Source organism: Epinephelus moara, chromosome 15 (assembly GCF_006386435.1).
Source record: "Epinephelus moara isolate mb chromosome 15, YSFRI_EMoa_1.0, whole genome shotgun sequence".
NCBI classification, from domain to species: Eukaryota; Metazoa; Chordata; class Actinopteri; order Perciformes; family Serranidae; genus Epinephelus; species Epinephelus moara.
This window is the reverse complement of record NC_065520.1, coordinates 9,456,411-9,482,089: the sequence shown is the minus strand read 5'-3', so window position 1 is coordinate 9,482,089 and position 25,679 is coordinate 9,456,411. Positions and strand designations below refer to the sequence as shown.

The window sequence follows — 25,679 nt, the reverse complement described above, 5'->3', positions numbered from 1 at the left end:
TGTTTAGAACCCTGTGTATCACTGCAGTAGGGGCTGGCATCAAAGCTTGTACTGCAGATGTTACAGTGCAGATAAGGAAAGTGTTGTCTTTCTGCTCCAGGTAAAAAAGAAGCAGTCCTTTTAATAGCATGAAGATCTGACTGAAGCAGGAAGCTCTCAGGGCTCAGTCAAAAAACAAAAACACCCACCTCCACACAGAGACAGCCAGAAGTACCTCACTCTTTTTCCTCACACATTCACAAAAAGCATGCAACCCATAAAACACAAGGCAAACCATGAATAAAAACACATCTCCATCCAGCTCCGTCCTGCTCATGTTCCCGGGTCACTGAACCCGTTACTCCGTTAGAATAAAAGTGTAGACTGGTTGAGTCTCGGACCAGCTGGAGAGGGACTGTGGCAAAAATCACTTCATTGTCACGGAGTCCAGATCACCTCAAACCACTGAACTCTTTGAGAACACACACCAGGCATATGTGATAGCATTCCAGCAGAGCCCATAGTAAACTGCAGAAAACCAGGACAATGTGGAAAGGGAGGGGAGTGGGTGTGAGGAGGGCTGGGGAGGCGTGAGGAAACCGAAAATGGCAACAGAGTAAATTAAATGACATAGCTGTGAAAGAGGCAAAGTGGTCACTCCATAGCAAGACGGGAAGGTGCGTTGCTAATCCATTTAGCACCTTCGGCTAATTCTGGTTGTGGAATTTCAAATTTTATGTTTGTTTTTTCACTACACCTGCATTACTTTTTAATTTCTCTGCTGTAAATGAACTAAAAAGCTGCTTTGACCTATTAAGCTGGCGTTCTCCATGTGACCTTGAAAACAATCAAAGCTTGATGTCTAGAAACCAGCCAAACAGGCTGAAGCATCGGCCACTGCATTAGGTTACAGCTACACAGCAACAAAGACACACTGGTGTGTGTGTCTTCATGCTGGTTTGTCCAACTGTATTCACATTATCCAGATCAATGGAGGGATTATACCTTATAAAGGTGGCTCTGTGAGTAGAAAAAATACAAAGAGTAGAATGAAAGCTGGGATACTCTAAGGGGAACAAGTGACCTTTCTGTGCACATGAGATGATTCAGTAAAGAGTGCTGACTGAAAGTTGACACTACACCATTCAAAAGACAGGGCACGGACGCATCATCTTCTTCAGAAGGTCAGCCCAGATCTGTTTTTTTAGCATATCCAGACTGCATTCAGATTAATTTCAAAAAGTCTAGACAGCAAACAAACAAACAAACAAAAACAACACATAGGGGTTGTGATTTTTGCAAATTGAACCAAACAATATTTAAAGGTGGTTTGAAATGTGATTCCAATTGGATTTCTACAGATGCGTCTCAGTCCGGTCGCTCTTCTCGCAGAGCACTACGGAGGACAACATGGAGAACAACAGTCCGTGGATGGACGCTGAAATAAATAATCTACCTGACCACAGCTTTTCTGGTTTTATAAATTCAGGTGCATGCCTGAAAAATATCTTTGTGATAAAAGTAAATGCAAACATAACCGCAATGTCACAGGTCCGATTCCAGGGTTGGGACGAAGTATCAACTGGCTGATTGTTGGCCACAATATTCCACTGCCTGTCTAACAATGTCATGAAACTTCAGCTTGAGTGCGAGAGTTGCAAAGAGAAAACGGGGTGAGATAGCTCCTGGATGTGGGTAATCGATGTGACAAGTTCATAGTTTCTAAAACACAGTTGATCACTAACAAGACGGACATATCATACACCGGTCGATGTAATGCGGGCTTGCTGATGCACATTTAACCCATGATTGACCCGTTCATTTAAGTCAGAATCATGTTCTTCACTGTTAGAAAGACTCTGCTCGTTACTAGGCTTATTTATGCAAAATAAAACGTGATAGGCTGATGCTATTAACGTTAGCATGTTGTAATTGTGGGGAAAATGTTTTATCTGTGAACCTTCTGACTTACAAAGGAGCCCAATTCTGCACTTTTGTTGAATGTTGCAGCTGTTAAGCCATGTTTTTTATGTGTTTTATATGTCATAGTTGAATTAATTAACCTTTACAGCACTTTACAATCTCAACACAGTGGCTTTATAACCCCACCACCAACTAGCATTTTCGAGGTGTAAAGGAGTATAACACATACCAACACACAGTATGGACATTGGCCCTGAATATACTATGTCAGTTAACTCAATCCCTACTTGAAGCCTCTGTCATCTTATGAGACTGATCTCTGGTCTGCTATAATCTTTACTAGGCCACAAATAAAACAGGCTGTCATAACTGGTTTAACAGGAAACACAGCATTAAAGTGAAAACCTTAAAAACCGCTAACACGGTGGTGAAGCTGTTATTAAATAAATGATGCTTGCACAACCAACAGTGTGTTGCCAGCCAGCACCCTGTCAGTCTAATGACTCATTGAGTAATCATGAACGTGTCTTGCTGTGGAGTGGCCACGTGGCTCTGGTGAGGTGAAAGTGGGTGGGACTTGGCAGCAGGTGAGGGTAAGGAGCAGGTAGGTGGATGGTTTGGGGGTTGGTTAGGATGAGGTGGGGCTTTCTCGGCGGTACCTGAGTGTCCCTCTCTCCTGTCAGTAACCTGTTGTTGGTTATATCTTTCTGGTCCTTGTCTGCCGCCGTGCACCTAGCATTAACCAGCTGACACACACAACAGGCAACATGTCAACATAGCGTGTGGGGAGGTCGATAGAAAGAGAAAATGGAGACAAGGGAGAGTCAGAGGACGGTGCAGGGGGAGGGAGAGGGAGAGATGTTGTAAGTGGAGGAGAGGGTGAGAGGTTAAAAGCCATGACCCTCAGCGGGGGTCATTGTGTGGAGGCGTGTTGATGATCCAGCCTTGCTGTGGGAGGTAAACATGCAAGGTGGGCAAAATGCTCTTCCTCACACTGAAACTTTATAAAGTACTAAACAATAACAAGTAATGTATTTAAATCACATTTTAAATACCTGAGGCTTTGTTCACAAACACCCTGAGGCTACAAGTAGCTCCTTTAAAAACACCTAAAAATAAGGAGTGGAGCAGTCCTAAATTTAGGACATGGGGGTGTAATTCACAAAGCATCTCAGCTCTAAAAGTAGCTCCTAAGTCTGAGAGAAGTTAAAGGCAAACCAGACAGTACACTACAATACAATATTATTCGTGTGTATGTATGATGCATGCATGAAATGTATGAGTGCATTTACATGGACATGAACAACCCATTTATGATCAGGTTTTTGGAAAATCCCATTTATGTGTTTCAGCATATAAACACTAAATCCTGTTCATGAGAAACCACAACAAAGAAAAAACGGGATACTGTTGCATGTATACACCTTAGACGGTTACTGAGCCGCGCCGACTACCCGTGCAGGTGCAGGCACAGCTTTGTGCAAGTGACAAAACAGAAACACAAAAAGAAATGCGGCAGCAAAAGCCTTTCACTTCTGGGGCGATGAAGAAACAGTGTAACTTAAATGCCACTGGTTTATGTCGCTATGTCCGTGCTCCCTTTCATGCATGACGGAAGTGTCCCGCACTACAGCTTTGTGTTAAACATATCTGCAAGGTTGAGACCCCTTGCATCCCATCTGAAGAGATCCTTTTAGGAATAACGTTAGCTCTGTACGTAGTGTGTATGGTTGAGAGGAAGATAGACATTGGTTGGCGAACAGATCCGTCGGCTGTCGGCAATCAGAGCAGAGAAGAAATTAGCATTAAAAGTGTTTAATATTTCCTGTCCTTCTCATCTTCAAATGCCGGTTTGTTTTTGTAAACATAAAAGGTGCCTGTGAAAATAGACTGCAATAATCAGTAACAGGGTTACTAGTATGTTTCACGTTTACAGGGAATATGAATAACCCGATTTCTATGTACTAATGTTAACACCATAACCCAAATACGATCATAACCACGATGAGTCTCATATGAACAGGTTACGTTCATGTAAAAGCACTCTAGAACAGTTACAGTTACATCTATGTATGTATGTATGTATGTATGTATCCAAATTCACTGACACAGACCAGTCAACTGTCAACTCATCACTGAGAAAATTAATTCAAGAAACATGATGTCATGCATAGCAACCGGGTCAACACTGTCCCTTCTCTTAGCTAAGAAGTTCTCTTTTCGTTCCTGAATGTGTCTCTCAGCAGCTTTGTGAATAGCTCTTCATTACCAAGTGTTAAGATCCTTTGTGAATGCAACCCCAGCACTCCAGAAACTGATTCACAAGAGGTGTAAATAACCAGTCCAAGACATAGCACTGCTTAGGTAAAATGATCTTTAAGAGCTTCAGTATTGGAAAGTACTGTACACTTTTTTAGTTATAGTGCATAAAGTGTGCATTGTTACATATTAAACAACTCAACTAAACAAATGTTTTTAAAACATAAATAGACTGGTGGGGCAAAAATGGTGTAGCAGGGGACGTCATATTGATATTAGATTACAATTTTAAACAGCCTCCGGATCTTGTATTAGATGCAAGATATGATCAAGTGCTACTAAACAGTTGGGGATAATGACGCAGATCTGAGCAAGAAACATTGGCTCAGAATTATCAGACACCAGATCCAGCCACTCAGACTCATGACTGAGGTGTGTCTCCAAGTTATATTTAGATAGAAAGACCTGTGCTGTTACCTTGCTGTTCTGCAGCAGTCGTGTCAGGTGCTCAAAACAGTTACTATTGAGGAAGATGGCTTGTAGAACTGGCCTGTCTGAACACAGGAACATGTCCCTGATAGTGTCTGAGAGACAGTAAGGGAGATAGAGAGAGACCAGCAGACAAAGAGATGGGGAAACAAAGAGAGACACAGACAGAAAGAGCAAAGACAGAAATAAAACAAGGTGGAATAAGTCACACTTAGTTGACTTCCCTGTATGCAAATCATGATTCAACAAAAACAGAACAGCTCATAATAATAAATGCAATATCACAGAAGTGTTGCTTAAGACTGTACCTAGCATGTTCACTTGCAGCGCCACAAATCGGCTCTCCCAGTGTCGGCCCAGTGTCGGCACTCGGCCCTTAGCTTGCTGCTGCTGCTGCTGCTGTTGCTGCTGCTGTCGGGACGCAACGACAGCCGCTGGGTCAGAGTTAAGCAGCTTGAAGTAGTTTTCTAACACGGAAGCGATTTCCACTTGTCGCTGGTCAGAGCTTGACGCCAGGAGGCGCTGTACTACCTCCCGCAGGCAGCCCAAAGTCAGCAATGCCTTACGGTCTGGGGCCTCACTGTCCCAGTCCTCGCCTTCATCTGAAGAGCAGCTGCCCATGGAGCAGTCAGCAAGCACCCGCATCAGCACCTCCATAGTGGCTGGAGAAATGGCAAGCAGAGCGTTCCTCTGCCAGAGAGAAAGGGATGAGGTTAGTCAACAGGAGTTAGGCATGATATGGGGTACAGAAGACCCACTGTAACAGAACTGAAACACATAACCTTGGAGAAGCAGACTGGTTTACTAGATAGCACCAAGGTTAGAGGAATCCTGAATGGAACCAGCTCAAGAACCAGAGCAGGTTTGGTGGAAAAGGGGTTTCTGTGACACACCGCTCACCTAGAGGCTTACCTGATCACCAGCTACTATGGCTCCAAACAGGTGCAGCAGGCAGCATTTCAGACTTTCCTTCAGGTGCTCGCTCTCCTGGAAGCACTCTGGAACAAGGGCACACACACACACACACACACACACACACACACACACACACACACACACACAGAGAAACACAGTGTATTAGTTTGTTCTGTAGGCATGATGTCTGCTATGCAAATACACCACAACCACAAACGAGTCTGGTGAAGTTCCTGTATTCTTATAACCAGAACACTGATGAATGCACACGCAGACACACCTTTATCTCTTCTGACTCTCTCATACACACAAACACTCACGAATGAAAGCTGAATACTGATAGCTGATATCTGAATACAAGATAAGGCAGGACCTCAGTTAGCACACACAGTGCAAAAACACACACAGTCATGTGACAAGCCTGCCAGTAACCTCTGGGTCATAGGGGTCCATGGTGGGCCCAGTCATCCATTAACTCATCTGTCAACACGTCTGAATGGGAAGAAGAAATGTGACATCTTGGCTCCATGATGTCTGTGTCCTTTATCCCAATCACATAACAACATTCTACTATCACTGATTAACACTAATAACAGTGTTGTCCAGTTGAAAATAAATTAGCTTTGTAAATGGAAAAAGGAACTGACTTTTTTCTTTATCTTCCTCCAGTTTCCCCACAAACTGACATACCAAACACACATACACAGTCTGTCAGGTTGGGCCTTGAGTGTTATCTTTGGTGCCAAACCACAGCAGCCACACACAGAACAGAAGGGAGTATTTGTTCAAAATGGCCACCAGTGTAGCTGAAGTGGCTTGACAGACACCATTCACTATCGGCTCATCTCAGCACCCGGCAAACAGGACACGGACACAAAGAGTGGATTCAACTGGACCCAGAGAGGAAAGAAGAGGAGGCAGTGAGGGAGAGAGTGACGGCATGGGAGCAATTAGAGAAAAAGATGGGAGAGGAAACACGGGAGGAGAGGAGAGGAGAGGAGAGGAGGGTGTTTTTTATGATGTAATGTAGAGGATTGCTTCCTCATCCTCACTCAAAGATGCCATTGAAGCAGGAGATGCAAAGTTCTGTCACATACATACATATATATATATATATATGAATGAATGAATGAATGAGAGAAATAGCACTTATACTACAACACCAAATTTGGTGTGAATGCAGCCGTACTGTCATTCACCAGCTGCATTGACAGTAGAGACACACTGAGATATGGGAGACCTGGAAATGCTGACCAATCAGAGCAAACTGGGCTTTTCGGGGAGGGGCTTAAAGAGACAGGTGCTAAAACAAAGCCTTCTCAGACAGACGGAGGCTGAATACAGGTGTTCCAGCACAGACAGTGTGAGAAAAATAAGGTGTGTTTTGAACATTAAAGCATGTAAACATGTTCTTGTAAAAAACAAAAATACAAGTATGAGTAGGTCTCTTTGAAGATTTCCTCCGGAATGCTGCTAACACTGTGTTGAACGTCGGAAAACAGTGGGAATAAAAAACAAGACACTTACGGTAAAAGAAAGGAACAAACTCAACAGTGAGGGGAGCCGCCTTGTACTTCTGTCTGCTCCTCTCGACTGTACCCAGCTGCTCCCTGGGGTAACAAAAAAAGGATGAGGAACACTTCTATTGCTGATGAATGTTAGTTTTATTGTTACTGTTGTAAAGCAATGCCAAGCTAGCTGCAGGATGTTGTTACCCGCAGGTTCGATGCCTCCAGTTGCGGTACGGGTCATAGAGGCTCTCACAGAAAGCCAGCGCATGACGGACAAACTCCTCCGCCTGGCTCTGGTCTGCCATCTCCTTCTCTTTGGTCTTGCTCTTCAGCTGCACACACAGAGACCCACTTCACATCTGCTATTACGTGTCTTATTCAGCCTATTTCTACATAATCTCTCCTACATATGATTCAAAAATGTGCCTCCATAGATTTATTTTTCTGTTTGCCAAAAAGCAAAATGTCACTTCTGCATTTATGTTTCCCAAAAATCAATAAACATTCAACCACTTTTTAATAAAGAACCTAGAGATTTCCTCTCCCACTCTACTGGGCACCATGTTTTACTGAACAGAAAGATCAGAGCAAAAACAAAGGGAGGAGTCAGACCTGCTGAATATAGAGTGTTGTCATGGTGATGATATGATTGATGTAAGAGCAAGTGCCAATCTCCTCCACGTTGGACAGATTCCTATCAGAAACATCCAACCGTGCACAAACACAGACAAACACACACACAGGACAAGTCGACCATGAGCTCGTTAGTTGCTTGTTTTACAGTACCGGCTATTTCATGAAGAAAGAAAAATGTAAGCAACACTAGTGCACACAATAATGCAGGATTCATGGGGCATAATCATTTCTTTTCTCCTGTAAAGTAGCTATACTGTTACTGTATGTTTCCTGTCCAGACCTGCAGATGATGATAAGGAACTTGAGCAGCAGCAGAGCCAGGTTTTGCTGCTCAGGCTCCAGGCCATCGGAGGCTTTCTGAACGCACTGCAGCAGCTGGTGGCGCAAAACCTGCAGGATGTTGTCTGGGAGGAGCGTCAACACTGGGGGAACCTCCTCTGGCCTGGAGACAAAGGAGCATCACAACCATAAGAAGCAGAATTAATCTCTATGAGGTAGAAAGTTGGGCTGAGGAGGTTAATGTCAGAACTGGCAAAGTGCACGTATAGCCTTTTATCGTGGAGGTTTATCAAGAAGGCATAACTGCAGTTTTCACAAGGGCCAGCTTCAAGGAGCAGACCCTGTTCTGCATTCACTCAATCAAACACACATGCCTACTGCATTCAGGCATTCATTCCTAAGAAGAACAGCATGTGTGCAGCACTGCTCATATGACAGAGAGAGAGAGAGCACAGCCAAACCCATGCAATGAGTGTCAGTGGGAAAGCAGGACAGATGTGGCAGCTGCAGAGGAAGGGACTGAGAGGGAAGGGAAGAAAATGGAGAGAAGACAGCCGACAAAAGGAAAGGAGACAGCGCAGGGAGGAGGATGAAAGGAGTCAGGAGAGGACAGGAGAAAATGAGTCAGGCGAGGAGGAGAAAAATGAGATGACAGACAGAGAGGGAGGGAGAGGTGAAAAGCTTAACAAATGGGATTTAACCACACATATTCCTCCACCTCAATCCACCCTTTCACATGGCCTTCCTTCCGTGATAAAATGTGACCAAGTAGGTATAAACAAACTTCACTTATTCCTGCAAGCTCTCAGACACTGAATGCAGGCTTTCAGGTGTGTGTTCAAGCACTGAGAGGTTCGCACGTTAACCTGCATCACATGTTCACATGTCAACACCAATCAGAGCATCACCTGTGACTAAATGTGTCCTGTCTGCACAAAAGCATCTGGTGTGACCGTGCTATTTTGGGTTGTGCTGTGGAAGGCTGCACAGAATGTGGTCACGCTGTGGATGACGCATACAAGAGGAGATTGTGAACCCACTCAAGATGACCTAATGCAGAAAACTGCGTTGGTGTACTGTTAGATGTAATCGGGAGGTCTGTGTAATTTGTGTATGTGATATGTTGTTGACAGAATGAGGCTGGCAGGTGACAGTGGAGGATTAGAGTGGAGTAGGGCAGTGACTCTCGACCAGGTGTATTCAGGGGGTACGTCTGTGGTTGCCAGGGCATACGTGAAAAGTTCAACTAATTAACTCAACTAACTCAACTGATGCCAGCCTTACACCAAATGACGTTTTACCTTAGTTAGTGCGTGTTCCTGTGATCTTTGATTGTTATATGGTCATAAAACTCAATCTGAGTTGTCTTTTTTTTTTTTTTTTGACAAAATCAAACATGCTTTATTTCACCCTAAGTTTTTAGTCTTGGCTCATGTAAATAGGCAGGATCAATGATGTGACCATTGTCAGCAACCAATAGTTGTGCTCTCTTTAGTGCTAAACAAGTAGCAGCAAACCAGGTGGAAACATAGGGCAGCTCCAGAGAGGTGCAAGGACATTAAACATGTGTTCGTTTTCTTGTGCTTTGGTAAAGGAGGAGAAGCTGGTGAAGGTGTGGGGTGAACAAGTGGTGGTGTTTAATTCAGCACATATTTTAGTCAGAAATCTTAATGTTCTAAACGGTTAACTTCTCATTCCTTCTACTAAAATAGTGCAGCTAAATTGAGATGACAAAATCCAAAATGTAAAGTTTCTTCGCCAATACAGTTTATCTTTATGGATGACATCGATGCTGAACTGACGAGAATGTTGTCGACATGTGATGCCTTTTATGTTGTGTTTCTAGGGTTATGTTTTTAGGAGTCATGTCAAATTTCTTGAAGGGAGTTTGGTGTAAATTTTTCACCAAGAGCAGGATGGGAAAAAATGTCAAATAAATCTAGCTGTAGTCTTGCAAATACTGACCCTGCAAGATCCCCGGTCTTGTAAAATCTTATAGCGTGTGACTAAAAACTCACATTGTCTGTGAGAGGAGAGAGGGTGTCAGACTTCAGCCTTTTAAAGGCTGTTCAAACTCGAAGTCTTGTCGAGTATGGTATGGCATAAAAAGTAGAAACTGTCATGTGGATATTTTTAATATCACATTTGTGTTAAGAAGGAAAATAAAGTTAGGTCAAACTGAGTCGGCTGTAACACATGTTGTAATTGAGTGAGTGTGAAAACTAGTCAACCAGTTAGCAAGCAGATGGATTTAACTAGTTAGCTAAAAGTAATGGATAGAAGGTTGAAACCAAGGTATGGAACTACCGGTGTAGGATATACACCTAATATAGTGCACCGTCCTGTCAAACACAAGCGTCAAGAATTGGCTCAACGAAATGAATGAATGAATATGTTTGCCTTCTCTTTAGAAAGACGAAGAACTAGGTATTTATTGTGTCCGATCCGACTACAACTATTAAATGTGGAGTTACATTTCCATTATAAAATCACAGTTCGCCACACATTACCTTGAAGGTGGCTTTTCAAAGTCCACATCTAGGCATCGCTCGTAGGAGCTGATGAAAATCTCCAGCCATAACTTCAAGTAGTCTGGATCCCTCTGAGAAATGAAACAATAGAGAGAAAGAAGACAAATGAAGAGCAATAAAGATGGAGGAAGGAGAACCAGACCAGAGAGAGAGCAGGGAAAAGAAAGGAGAGAATATAGTTAGGGGCCTGTGCTGAGAGAAGCTGTCATGGTCAAGAGACATAAACAACTGGCAGCTGACAGGTCCTGTCTGCAATTTGATTGATAATTAATTAATTAATATATGTGTGTGTGTGTGTGTGTGTGTGTGTGTGTGTGTGTGTGTCCTCAACAATATGCAGCACTGTGTCAAATGCTCGAGGCCATGTTTTCATGGCTTCAGACACTTCAACACTTAAAAATGAAACCAAACATTTTTACTTTCACTTTTGTGGTAACCAGCAAAATCAAGTTTAAAAACAAAAAGGATTTAAATTTCTGATTATTTGAAGCAACACTAAATGAAAAAGTGAGACAAGATAGTGTATACTGACCACCATGTTTGAATAAAGGGTATGCCGATTTATGAAGCCACTACCGAAGCATGACAAGCACGTGAGAGCAGGAATGTCTCAGGTGTGTGTGTGTCTCTTATCTTTTTAGGGCGTGGAAGCTAAAACATGCACCTGTTGGAGTGGAAAACAGGCTTGGCTGCATTCTGAGGGGGAGTCTGTCGCAGCCGGCTGATCGACATTTCCTAAATTCCTGGAACAATGCCCAGAGAAGGATGGGGTGGCAATAGAGGCCACAGAGGAAGGCTGGCCGGGCTCAGCCTGCTCGGTCACAGTACAGTTCCTGGTGTGAAATCCCCTCAGCCCACAGGAACAAACACAGGACACCAAACACAGGGGATTATGTGGTGTAACTGCAAAACTACCATAAAGGGACCATAAAAACATGTGTCCAATTAGATTCAAAAAGACTTGTGATGTTCATTACCTGTTAGTTATTACAGTAAACACAGAAAGGAGCCACTTCACACTTGTGAACACAAGGTATGCCAGTAAATACACGTTTACAGTGTCATGAGTCATGGGTAAAGGTGAAGAAAGCAATGTCGAAACAGAAAAAGACCACGCAAGAAGTTGGATTCTTATTGTTCTGAAGGGAAGTTTGAATACTGACTTGGTTTTTGAGGCTTGATGACCATTGTTTTTTCATTTCACAGGACAGTCAAAATAAGCTGAAATAGGCTATAACCCCATAATAGTTCCACACACAGGGGCTTTAAGAGTCAAACTGAGAGATAGGGCTGGGCAATATATGGATTACATCTACTGTAGTTTGAGACTCCATATCATTTTAGATTCTGGATATTGTAATCTTGTAAGTGTTGCCTTTTCATGGTTTAAAAGGCTGAATTACAGTAAAGCAATGTCATATTCTGGACTTTACAGACCGCTCTAGTATTTGCCTTTACCTACTCATCATTATATCCAAATTACTGATGATTATCTATCAAAAATCTCATCTCCAGCACCAATCGTCAACACTACAATATCGTAACATTATCTACATAGAGGTATTTAGTAAAAAATATTGTCATATCTGATCGTCTCCATATCACCAAGCCCTACCGCACTCACTGTCTTGTTTTTCCTGCAACTTCATGATCAGGACAAGCTGAAAGACGCTATAACCCCGTAATAATTCTACACACAGGGGCTTTGAGAGACAAAGGGGTATCATAACGTTCCTGCATTATAAACTACCAGCTACATGTTCTGAAGCAAATACAACTGCAGCAGAGGTGGAGGTGTCACACCACACGCTTACATGGTCCAATACAGTTTGGAAAGCATTATTAATTCATCACACAGGAGTATTAACTTGCTCACAACCCCCCAGCAGCTCCTGTCATAGAGACTTGGAGCCATCTGGAGGGTGTGAGCGAGCAATCTAGGTCAAGGAGGGCTGAAGAGGTGACGGGGGCAGATTACCACAACACCAGACAGTATAATGTGCATTTAGTCATGTAGTTATCCAGCACAGGTTTGGAAAGGAATTCTGTCATGAAGTGTTGGACGGTAAACTTTGACCTGTTGATGGAGCTTGATGAAAAGATAAGCATTTGTCAAGTCCATTAGGATTCACCCTCTGGCGAAACATGAGTGTCATGTTCACAGCAATCCATTAAATATGGCGGACCAAAGTGTGCGACCAGTAGATCAACACTATTTTCAATATTCAAGCCATCAGGGACTACATAGATTTTGAAGCACCATTACACATCTCTCCATGTTCCACATCCTTTGTCAAAGTTATTGAGATTTACGGCCTACATTTGTCACTCATCTTAAGGAGCAATCAACTTTGAAACAGAACATCTACCCTGAGGGGAAGATAACTAGCATGTACCTATTTAGCTTCCCCGGGAGACACAGAAACAGATGGAAAATGAGAACACAATGCAACAAAGGAAAAAAAGTGTTATTGTGTGGGCCTTTTGTGACGAGATTTAAATGCACTTTCTTTCATACACCTCAAAATATCCCATGATGCCGATATCAGACAAACAGGAAGATAGACACATGGGCATTCTGCAGGGCCACAGACAATTCACCAACCAATTTATGCAATATCCCGTGAAGCTGTAACTCTAATAGGGAGGAATTTGCAGATTAGAGGTTGAAAGTGAAAACGCAACTGGAAAAAACAGGGTTTTCTCAGGATAGCAGTGCCATCTGGCTAAATAATGGGAGAGGGGCTGAAAGGCTGACTGCTTCTGTCTGCGTGTCAGAGTGGGAATCAGCCAGAACGAAGCAGGAAGCCAGCTCTCTGCAATTCCTATGAAGTCATCTGAACAATCCTGCGATGCTGGCCTCTGTGTGTGCGTGTGTGTGTGTGTGTGTGTGTGTGTGTGTGTGTGAGAGAGAGAGAGAGAGAGGGAGGGAGAGAGACATCTGAACAGCAACAGCCACGTGTGAATAATATGTTCTGCTGGGAGAACATGGCATGTCGCCTGTGTTTTTTCCTGTTATATTCACTGCATGACTGAGAAGAACTCATTTATTTGTGCCTTCTGGTGAAGCTGCTCTGTTTAAACTTAAGCAAAAAGTACTGTATTGTCTGTACATGCATTTGACTGCAACTGCCAGAAATTTTGAAGATGACGATTTATGCCAGCAGCTTCACTCTCAAGTGACTGAGCTTGCTCGTAGCAGTGACTGAATGACTGTGTGTGTGTGACTGAAAGAATGTCCTCTTTTAGGCAGCAGCTTGGGAGTACAGATGCCCATTGAGGGTTTGGACTGTGGCAGGCAGGGACACACCCTGCTCTGCATGGCTCTGTTTATCCATAGCCTTCATCACTGACACACACATAATGATCAAATTGGAATCCTACCACAACAAAAGTCACCTTGTCCCAACTCTAACAACCATCTTGTATCTCAATGTGTATGAAAACAATTCCCATAAGGGGGTCGCATGCTTCTCCGTTGTATATCCATCATCATATTAGGCCCTTTGCCAAGCTACTTCATCACATTTCTAATGATCTGTTGTTGACCTTTGTAAAGCTAACAAGGTCACTGGCGACACAGATCAATGCACTTCATTCGCAAAATTGAGATCCCAGTTGACATGAAACAAGAGATGTGTGTTGACTCGCAATGGCAGATCAGGCTCTGCTATGTGGTATCATATCATGACACGTTACCTGCATAAAGAAACTAATAATAACAGATAATAATGAGTTGGGTGACAATATTGGTGGTGATTCATTTTCTTTCCGTTGACTGATCGACTAAGCTTGCAGAAATTAGAATATTTCCTTTAAAAAATCTGACTTGCAAATGATTTACAGCAAAGGAAATGCACTTAACATGTTTGTCAGTGATTAGATTACTCTGACGTATTATCAGTTTGCTCTTATTCAGTGCAGCAACATAGTCTCTGCAAGCGCTCCGCCCCACCAGACAGGCGTGGTCAGCCAGCTAGACGGGTGGCTGCTTGCTTAGTTTGGAGGTGGCTGTAAGTGACCTGGTTTGGTGGAAGTGGCAAAGAGTCACGTAAACCACAATGTTTAAAGGTCCCCTCCCCGTATGTTTTAAACACAGCTGTGGTCATTTTGTTTCTGCACCATCACAGCCCAGCATCACTGCCCATCAGTCAGTGACAGCTCCTCTGGCCATGACGTCACCGCCCAGGGTGTATTTAAAGAGACAAGTGGGAGGGGTTAAACCACACGAGGCGTGTCTGATACCCAAGTCTGTGACATCAGTGTTATTCCAGAGATATTCATAGCACAGAGGAAAATGAGAAGCAAGACAGAATAAAATAAGCGGCAGTGAGAAAGAAAGCTAGCCTGAGGGAACAAACTTTGCATTCCAGCACATAAACCAAAGCCTGACTGTGTGGGCTTGTGTGTCTCTGTTTGGCATTGTGTGTGTGTGTGTGTGTGTGTGTGTGTGTGTGTGTGTGTGTGTGTGACAACAGAGATTAGACCGTAACAAGCAAACAAGCAGCAAAGCCGAGAAAAAGACCTGAGTAATCTACTTGAGCAAATATGTGAAACCGCGGCACTTTCTCCTCCTCCGTCGTCCGACTGTTCATTTCCCTCCTCGTTTCTCTCTTCCCTTTTCACCTCTCGTCCTCCAATCCTCTCACTAGTCTCATAAATGCAGAGGCTTATGCAAATTACTGTCGTTTTCTTAGATTCCAGTCAAAAAGCGACTCACCAGGCAGGGTAGGGTAGGGTGGAGTGGCATAAGACAGGATGGTGGTTCTGTGAATCTTAACCAGAAATCCCTGGCTTGTGGACAATTAAAAGGGAGTGAGGATTTCTGCTCTAGAATTAAGATACTGGACTTAGCTTTAAAGCCACTGAAGGGTGAAATGATGCCCCTGGCTGTTGAGGCATGTTCCCTGCGGTTGGGAATTAAAAAGGGCTTTTCTGCAGCAGACAAAGGCTTTCAGAGAGTCACTGGCACTATTCAGAAGTCTGCTAAACCCTCCACTTCTTCTGACAAGCCCTTCTTGTTAATATACTGGTGCAAGAGGAGCACCACTGCAGCGCTGCTGTGTTGTTGTCACTGTACACCAGTAGCAACCAGCGGTTCCATGCGCTTGGGGACAACACTCTGGCACAGACCAATGACAGGCAGCTAAGAGGATCGCTGGTTACGTAATGGTCTTAGCTGACATCTGTGACCTCTCAGCCCTCTACAACTCGAGAAGCAAGCTGGAGTCGGGCCTCGCAACCACCGCAGATTCTCATAATCATTGCTAAAATTCATACATTATTAAATCTCTGATTGCTTAAGACATCCACTAATACACAGAATCCTCACCTGCCCTATTTATATCCCCTTAAAGTGCTGTGTGTGTAGAAGCCTGCAGGGGTCTCTATTGCTTCTCGGGGGTATAACAACATATTTTCAAAAACAAATTATAAAATTAAATGATAAATCATCATGTAAATCTTGTTTGATCACTGTGCTTTGAAAAAACTCACAGTAAAAACTGTCCAGCATCAACCAAAGTGAGCAACAGTCACCCAAACGCAGGCGCAGCATGTAACATGGATTTGTTTAGCTCTTCCCTTGTTTACACTGTGGCCGAGCAGCAGGCAAACCCAGTGATGCTACTGGCCCCTTGTCCTCGTCAACACACACTCGAGCAAGCATCTTAAAGTCTTTAATGGTAATTCACCTCTGATAAGGTTAACATAAAGTACTAGCTGTTAGGGATGGGCAGCACAAGCAAAAACACTATTCGAAAATCGTGGCAACTATTCGACAATTTTTCGAATAATCTTTTTGAACATTTTCAGCGAATTTCAACACTAACATTATAACAGTGATCATTCTGGTAACTACGATCATGATATGATAGTTTATACTGTTTCATTTCTGGCATCTACCAATCCAAATTGTAAGTGGGATGTGTCTATCTTTCAATACCAATTTACCATAAAAATACAGGTATATTAAAAAATGCAATGATCAAGATTTAGTATGTTTCTTAAATAATGAAAATGACAGGCTAGCTGTATAATAAAAGGTGGTGTAAATAAACCTTTATCAGCCTCAGCGAACAATTTTGAGCATTACCACACATTTGAAAGATCAGATTTTTACTCGGTAGACTAACGTTTGCTCAAAACTACAGTGCCACACTGCTTTAGGAAATGATTACTAAGACTTTCTTTACATAAAAGCCACGATACATCACTCTCGATTAATATATCGATTCAATTATCATCCCCAATATCATCTATGCAAAGTAAAAATATCGATATATATCGTCATCTTTTAGATACACCTTGATTTTGAAATTCCCATGTTACGTCTGTGTCACCATTTCAATCCAAGCACAGCTCCTGCTAAACATTTAAACAGTGCTAGCAGCCTAGTGCCATTCAGACAATGGCAAGCAGCCAAGAAAAAGACAATGAGGATATTGACTGATATTGTCTTGTATCAACCACAGGCCCCTGTATTGGAACAAATCTAAATTGTGTCGTGGCAGACATTGTCATAACAGCAAATATCATATCATTGCCGAAAGAATCGATATATATCATCGTGATAAAACTTGTGATTTATAAAAGCACTGCTACTGACAGAGTGGGGAAGTCAGAAAACACTGAGGGATAAATTACAGAATAACACCGGCCTTTTCTTTGAAGGTCAAATAGAAAACTAACATAAGTGCTCAACAGTGTGGTTAAGAACAGAGACGGTAACCAGGATCAATCAGTCTTGGAAACTTCAAATAAGAACTTAACAACATCACTGGGTTGCACTGACGGTTACTTCTCATGCAATCCCAATGCAGCACCAGCCACACCAACTCCTACACACTCCTCAGCGGTGACTTTGATGCCACAGCTGCTCACCCAACAATTTCTGACCTCATCATCAATATGGGAACAGCTGCCACTGCTGGCTCGACTCTGAAATTATTATTACAATGTCATACGTCAAAACTTTAAGACATTAATTTCAGCGTCCCACATCTGTTTGAGCACAAACCCCACCCCTTCCACTTTCAGCACCAGGTGCTGGGTGATAATCAGGTGAATGATAATAACATGAGAACAGACAGAGCGGGATGAGCTGGTTCTCCTAACGTGACCTATTGTACAAGCTTCTACTGTCAACAATACACATCTGACTGACTTCCTCAGAGAGCAGTGCAAACGTTAACCTCTGACACTAAGGGCAGTGATGTCCCCCACTGCTTTGTCAATCATTACACAGGCAGATGGCGAGCAAAGAATAAAACAAACACCTTCCATGTCATCTAACTGAACTATTTTATGCACTTTAAATAGCTATTGCCTGTACTTTATTCTGTTTTTATACTTAGATAACCATCAAGGAGGTACTATTTTAACTGAAGATGTCTATATCTGATCATCAATCATTCATACGCACGTAGTGTGACTATGGGAGGAAGGACCGAGGTTGGTTTTGAAACAATATACCATTTAGTGGGACACAGGGGGTCGCAGAGCTTTCACACAAACATTCCTCATCTGATTTAGGCCACGTGACTGCAGGTTCTCCTTGCAGCCAACATATCCTGGCAACCCTCACATACACACTCATATATAGTGCTGAGACACCCCGCCAGCCATACCTGACATTTCAGCTGCTCGGGGAGAGAGGCAGGCTGCTACACATATATATTTAAATGCTTCTCTCTCAGCGTTTCCTTCGCCTCACGCAGAGAGGAATATTGGCCCGGCCGGTGGACCCTTGGCTCATAGCCAGGATGAAATGAAATGATCCTTCCTCGCAGTGTCATGCTTAGTCAATGCAAATACACACCCCTGCTAGAGCAAATGCAATGTGTATGCTTGCAGCAATGGCTGGCATTTTCACAAGTGATTGTGACAAGTGTGTGTTTGAGTGTGTGTGCGGGCAGCAGTGTGTCTGAATGTTTCTGTTATGCACCCTGAACACCCACACAACAGGCATTAAATATTCTATTTGTGTCAGCATTCAAGCTCGCATGCTTTACTTCACAGGGTGAGGATTATTCGATGTCATATCCTAAACTTGCAGAACACAGCTTTGCTTTTCTGGGATAAATACTCCAGAGAGGGTTGTGTACTGTGTGTGTGTTATTGTGAGGGATTACGGTGGGGAGAAAGTGTGTGACTGCAGCCAGGCTCACGTGAGGAGCGGCTCAGGCAGGTCGTTTTGATTGGACGCCAGGACGGGCGCATGCTTTATCGCCAAGTGAGTTAAATCTAGCCAACAGCTGACTCAAGGGGTGCTGTCTCTACTCCAGTGTCATTCATTCATCTCCACTTTAAAAACAAAGCAGTATCCGACATGCACTGCAATGTACACTGCAGCAGTGCTCACCACATAATGAGCCCTTCCTCACATTAACTGATTTCACAGCGTGAGAAGACCACATAGCATCTCTGCTAGTGTTGTATAACATTAATTAACATTTGTTAACTGTGAATCAATTATTCATTTATAAACCTAATTTGTCCCCAATCAAAAAACCCTTGAGGATCTGCAGGCAATTTTATGAGTCTGGGTTTAACTGGAACATTTTAGAGTCCTATAATGTTTTATAAGCTGTTTCAGAGGCTTTTGCATCCTGAAAGTGTAATGCATGATATAAAAAGATGGCAAACATTGCCACAAAACAATTGTGCTCAGTAGCTTTGGTTTAAAATGCCTGTTAGCACAAGCTCTGAAATCCCACACTGATTTGCCTTACAGGCTGCTACTGCTGATATGCTCACTTATGCTCTGACTAGAAACACAAGGCTTTCAAAATATTAATACCAAGGATGCATAACCTCTTTACAAGGGAGGAAATGTCATCATACTGTCCATTACTTCACATAGCAACATTCACAAAAGACAAAACAGCCACAGTGGGAGTGTGTGTGCACATGAATCCACCTTACCTTAGTGCAGTAGAGCATCCAGACCTCGTATAGTCTCTCCTTGGATGCCATGGTGCCAAAGAGTGGCACCCTCAGGCTGTAGTGTCCACTGAGGTCACTTCCCTGGCTGCTCCATGGTTTTCAGTCATGAGCTAAACCTCTGCTTCTGGCCTTCAACACTCAACATCACGACTGTCCAACTCTGGCAAGGTGTAACACTCCCTTTAAAGATGCAAGAATGGATGATGGACGTGCTGTGGCAGAAACTTTCCAAGAATTATTCCATGGCAGAGGAGGGCTGTACAGCCCCAGAGAGGACTCAGCGCAGCTGGGCCTGTACTTGCACTTCTTCTGCTCTTCTCGGAGCGCCGGAGGGTTTTCCCAGCTGTGCGTGCGCTATCAATGACAACAACATACACAATTATGTATCATGGAGGCGGTTGTTTTGTCACGGTCACACGACTGGGGAAGTATTCACTGCTAGCAGCAACAAAATACCTCCAGAAACGTTGTGCACTTTGAGCTGCCCTGCTGGCTACCAGCGCAGACACACTGAGGCGATGGTGCCTTAACTGCACGACAAAACATACACCATTAATAATGTCTGTTTCTGTTGTGTGCGCTACAGAGAAGCTACAACCAGACTGGCTCGTCTCGTGACAGCTGTACAACGCCCTCGGTTACACTCGGCTAGCATTACTCTATCAGTCGACCTTACCTGACCAAGCTAGCTTCAAGCTAGCTGTCAAAAAAGCCTATTTCTATTTTTTTGCCTCCCTTTCTCCTCCTCCTCCTCATGTGACAAAAACGCCTCGTCCTGCCAACAGTGCCGGCTACAGACGTCTCATTTTAACAACAATATGAATATTATTACCTGGTGATATCTAATAAAACCGTCGAGAAACAGAAGACCACTCACCTGTGTAGCGAAAAGACCAACTGTCACTGACGCCGTCTCCAGAGTTGTTGTAAACGTGTCAAGTTGCCGACAAAGACACCGCGAGCACAACCGACAGCAACTTCCGGTCAACGTTCGTTTGGATTTATTTCAAAATAAGAGCCCATTCTGACAGCACAACATTGAAAACTGCACATTTATTGCACAAATACAGCAATGACAGAAATTATGTTTGATTTTTTTTTTTTTTTTTACAACTCTCTCCAAAAAGCTGGTATATCATTACAAAGTAATATATTGTGCTTGAAGATATTTTTGAGAAAACACATAGTGGCACATGTCTGATGTCCAATTGCAAGTGACAATCACTCGCTTCAAGCCCCACACAAAAAGCCACATAAGTCAGAAATGCAGTGAAAGTTGATTCAAAGCGTGGGGAGTTTGCACCACGACATTTTCAAATTGTATATGTATACTGTATAGCCTGTACATATAGCCTATATATATGTCATTATCTCTTTCTGTCTCATTATCTCTGTCCATTACAGAAGTCAAGTTTGATTCATTTAAATATAACATGTTCAAAATGTAAATTAATGCATTTTATTTAATGATCTGGTTACATTTTAGGCATATGTTCAAATGACATGCATGTCTTTTTTCTCTGAAAACAATGCTGACAATTTGACAATAAAATGATGCCACATTTTGGTATTTCACTGCTTTACTCATGTGCCACAACATTGTAATGTTTTTGACGAAATATATTTTCCCTTTTCCAAGAAAAAATGTGTATATGATTGTTAAGTTACAACACGTGAAATATTTAAGATTTAACTGGAACCTATAATTTGGTAGGGGAACCGGATACACTGCAGCAACTGGCATAAAACATACTGCCAACTAAGTGAACATATTCCGGATTAAACTGCAGTTTCAATACATGATACATGTTTCTTTTATATCGTATCCAACTCACTATGAAGGAGGGAGAGGAACTGTGGAAGACATGGCTTTTAATATTTATCATAACAATGGGTGTGTTTGCGACACTTTATCCACTTTACGTTGTCGATGTGGAGCTCAGTGGTTGCTAAGGGCTGGGCTTGGCTGGTTGCAAAGCTCCATCAGTTTGTTCTGGTGTTGTGTTGCCATCTAGTGGAGCAGAAGACAACTGCTATGTAGGAGGAAAAAGGTCGTTGAAGACCTGCAGCACGAAGCAGTCAGTGTTGTCTTTCCTCTCGAGACCATTAACTCAGAAAACAGAGCTGCACTGGTCCCTTTTGGTTAATTATCTGTTTATACCGGGATGGAAATACTCGTGCACGCCTAAGCAAAGGATGATTTTATTACTACTTTGTAGGCTATATAATTTGCATTGTTTTGTTGCAGGTTTGGTAAAACTGGCTGAAATACTGCACTGCACTGCATTTTTTTGCAATATATATTTTCATTATAATTATTAAGTTATACTCTCATTATTATCTAAAAAAATTCTCCTGCTGGCCACATCTGCGAGTTCCCAATTTTACACTGAGTCCGATTACATGGACATGAATAACCTGTTAATGACGTGTATCCAGGTTGTGATCACATTTGTAATAAGATGTTTACATGAGCATGGAGAGATCAGGTTATTCATATTCCCGCATACATACCAGTTTATTTCAGAGTACTCCAGCTAGCATATTTGGGTTTCTCATCAACTGAATATCGAGTGTACATGCTCAAACACATAAACAGGATACTCTGAAAACCTGATAATAAACAGGTTACTCATGTCCATGTAAACATGATCATTGTAAGGCATTTTTCTCAAATCCTGGAAAGTTTTACTATTATAAAGCCATAATGTCCAAACATTCAGAATAGAAAGATTAGTAATTGACCTTGTTTGCAGTTCGAGGTGTCCTGTCAACAGTCTCTTTTACAATGGGGGCCTATGGGGAAAACACCTTTTGGTCCGCAGGGCCTTTTTTTTTTACTGCAATACCAGGAGTGGCCACTGGGAAAGTGCCAGGGCGCACTCTCGCACAAACTAGACCGTTCGTAATTTCGGACAGCTGTTGGAATGTACTGTTCGGTTATTTAATACTGCACTCTCAGAGCAGCAGATCATACTCTGGGCAGAGTCAAGCAGAGTCAATGTGTGATTAACTTTACCATTCGTTAATTCATGTAGAAATAGAACGCTCTGTGTTCTCTCACTGCAGTGTAAAGCCTCAGATTGGATTTACAAACAGCACCCAACATGAGTCTGCCTCATCTCTGTAACACCATGAACCCCAAACATGGTCTCAGAAGTGGACCTTTGAGTTGGCAATTGAGTATGTGCATGCGTATTCAGCTGTTGAGTGAGTTTTTCAAGTTTGTTAGCTAATGCTAGCTACACGGCAGCACCAGCAGCAGTGCATAGCCATGGGCACAATCTAAACCCTAGCCAGCTCAGATGAAGCTCAGTGGCAATCTAAGCGCAAATTGGGAAATCTTGAGGGCGGAAAATGAAGATTTTGTCCTAATAACAGGGCTGGTGGACAAGCCCAAGGTAGTTCAGGCAGCAACCCTAAGGAGTGTTATGGGAGTACTGCTCCTGGCAGGCTCTGCAGCAGTCTGCATGCCTCTGATCTACCAAAGACCTTGGACATATTGGCTGTCCCATCTTCTCCTCATTCCCTTGCACTTTCAAGATATGGCTCTATGTTCACAAGGACTGTTGGCTTCTGTGTTTCTGGAAACACTTTGAACTGTTGCAAACGTGGAGCCTGACGTAGTTCAGTGTGTGGAACGCACGAGTTGCTCAGTGGCGCACAAAGCCAGAATGGTTCAAATGCCAGGTGTAAAATTACTCAGATGATCAGCACAATTTCCCCCCCATGTGGCCCATAGAGGAGGCGCACTGGAGAAATACGGCTCCTGAGCATGACCAAGTGCAGGCGAGCATCTTACCTCCACCAGCCAAATGGCTAACTTCCAGTTTAGCCCTCCGCTAAGTTGAATGGGAATGAAATGATTAAATCTTGCAGGTTCACTTGACCTTTGAAATGTTATTGAACAGAAGGGATCAAATCCTGATCGTGAAACAAGTCATTTAATGGGAGTTGTTAACCTCAAAAAAATGATTTAAAGATGTCTCTTTCCCAGTGTAAATCTGTGCGAAAAAGTGTTTTTGGGCTGCAGGGCATCATATGATGGACCCTGAAAATTGCAGTACCACTGTTTGGCCACTATGAAAATTGGCTTCAAAGCCTGGCACACTTCCTACGGGCCTGGTGTGGACTGGTTGAGATGTTGTTGGGGAAATAAGGGGGGAGGGAAAGAGAGGACGGGCTGTTTCACTTTTTTTCATATCCAGGATGTGTATAACTACTTCTTCACAATTCAGATTTGTTACAAGAAATTTAAATGTATAATTTAAGAAAAGGGAGAGGTTACGGGTGGTATCATAGCAACAACCACTGTTCAGCAGCAGTGCACTTCTTGTCAAGTCAGTAATCTCCCAGCATAAGTTGTGTGGAGGGTGGTTCAGTAAACGATGTTGAGACAATTTTGGGCTTTGGGAGAGACAGACCGACATTTTTCAACATTTTACCACATTTTTCGCTAAAATGATTAGTCGACTAATCAAATAAATAATCGACAGATTAGTCGACAATGAAAATAATTGTTAGTTGCAGCCCTACTTGTGGACATTTTGGTTTGTGTGCTATAACTGATGTCCATGGCAAGTGTCAGTTAAGTTCACTGACATTGTAGCACCTGTGACTTAATGGAAAGCCACTATAAATGTGCTGTAACACTATGAGCATTAAATTCCTACACATTTTCTTTGTATTGCCCATGTCGTTACTATATTACAAATTAAGGCTCCTGAACTCACCAAAGTCACCAAATGCACCATTGACCTTGGCTGGAGGAGGTCTGTGGTGCTTCTTAAAGTCAAGGATCGTTCCTTGGTAGGACTCCTGCTGGATAGATGGTGCGTGTCTGATGAAGACTTCAGGTTCTTTACAAGGTTCCCATCTAAAGACATCTCTTTTGACTTCTGGAAATCCACTGAACCCTGACGCAAGGAAGTTTGGATTTGCCTCTGTAGAGAAAGAAGCCATGAGGCCAAGCCACGGATATAAGATGCCGCTTATTGATGAGTTCTTCATGTTTTGCCTGCGTGTCGCCGCTGGCCTCAAGGAGAGAGTCCTGGCAGCTATATTTGGAGTGAGCAGTTCTACAGTGAGATGTTTTTTGATCACATGGTCCAATTACTTGTACCTTGTGTTGGGATCCGTTCAAAACTGGATGACTCGGGAGCAGGTGAGACGAACAATGCCTGTGAAATTCCAGCAGTACGGCCCAAATCTGAGGGTCATTCTTGGCTGCATAGACGTCAGATGCGAGAGCCCAGAGGTACTTGCCCTTTGCTCTGAAACACTCTCCACAAACAAGAACACTACCTCCTTCAAGGCTTTAACTGGAGTCGCACCTTTTGTGTCTCAGATAAGGAGTTAATGAGGCAGTCAGGAATCTTGAAGTTACTGGAACCAGGGGATGAGATTCTGGCAGGTGAGGGCTTCCTCACTGAGAAGCTTTTGGAGGACTTTGGGGCCAAATTGATAACCCCACCTTTTGAGCACCTGAACCAATTCAGCACAGAGAAAACTGAGAATACCCAGGCCATAGCCATATTCTTGTTGAACAAGCAATTAGGCGGATAAAAGAGTACCACATTTGGAATTCACCAGTTCCCTTAAACCTGGCAGGCATAGTAAATCAGATATGGTCCTGCTGTTGCGTTATGACAAACTACCATTATCACAGTATGGAGGAGGAAACAATGTGGAGCTATATCCAATTAACGTGGAGTTTTGCCTGACCCTGGAGCCTGAGCACAGTTACATCATGAAATGAGCTTGAGCATCAATCTTAACAGTGACAGCTGAGCGTGGTTTTCAGTGGGGATTTCATGGCTTGGATGAACTGTAATGATGGAACTTGAAGCAGCTCGGACTAGACATGTGGGTTGTGGACTCGACTATCTTGTGCAAAAGGCGTTTGTCTATGGCCTTTTGTTTTCTACTGTGTGACTTGTAATGGACAGTGCATGTGAACTGTAGCTTTTTTTAATGTAATTTTTTCTTTGGTTTTTAATAAAAATGTGTTATTTGACTTCATGTTTCAGTGTATTTAGGTTTTATTTAAGGGGCATTTGAATCAGTTCACTGCATTTGACATAAAGTTAATTATATCATGTGTAATTATGTGATGATTCAATGAATACTTTGATTTTTACAGAATTTTTCCTGCTTTATTGTGTTGTTTTTGTTATTCTTTTTGTGATTATATTGTTTTAATGCTGCTGTA

General features: G+C 42.8%; 1 protein-coding gene across 2 annotated transcripts in view; it reads right to left on the bottom strand.

The window, feature by feature from the left end:
- Positions 1–20,426, bottom strand: part of nbeal1 (neurobeachin-like 1) — a 46,500-nt gene extending 26,074 nt beyond the window's left edge. The window contains exons 1-11 of one of the 2 annotated variants that reach the window (XM_050063149.1): positions 20,346–20,426; positions 19,448–19,822; positions 10,502–10,593; positions 7,993–8,154; positions 7,689–7,770; positions 7,281–7,408; positions 7,093–7,175; positions 5,563–5,648; positions 4,959–5,340; positions 4,639–4,745; positions 2,562–2,648 (exon numbers count right to left, since the gene is read on the bottom strand). In XM_050063149.1, the coding sequence (XP_049919106.1) occupies positions 2,562–2,648; positions 4,639–4,745; positions 4,959–5,340; positions 5,563–5,648; positions 7,093–7,175; positions 7,281–7,408; positions 7,689–7,770; positions 7,993–8,154; positions 10,502–10,593; positions 19,448–19,498 (1,260 nt within the window). In that variant the 5' untranslated portion in view covers positions 19,499–19,822; positions 20,346–20,426. The remainder of the gene's footprint in view (positions 1–2,561; positions 2,649–4,638; positions 4,746–4,958; positions 5,341–5,562; positions 5,649–7,092; positions 7,176–7,280; positions 7,409–7,688; positions 7,771–7,992; positions 8,155–10,501; positions 10,594–19,447; positions 19,823–20,345) is intronic. The other variant, XM_050063150.1, reaches the window with a different exon arrangement.
- Positions 20,427–25,679: the final 5,253 nt, after the last annotated feature.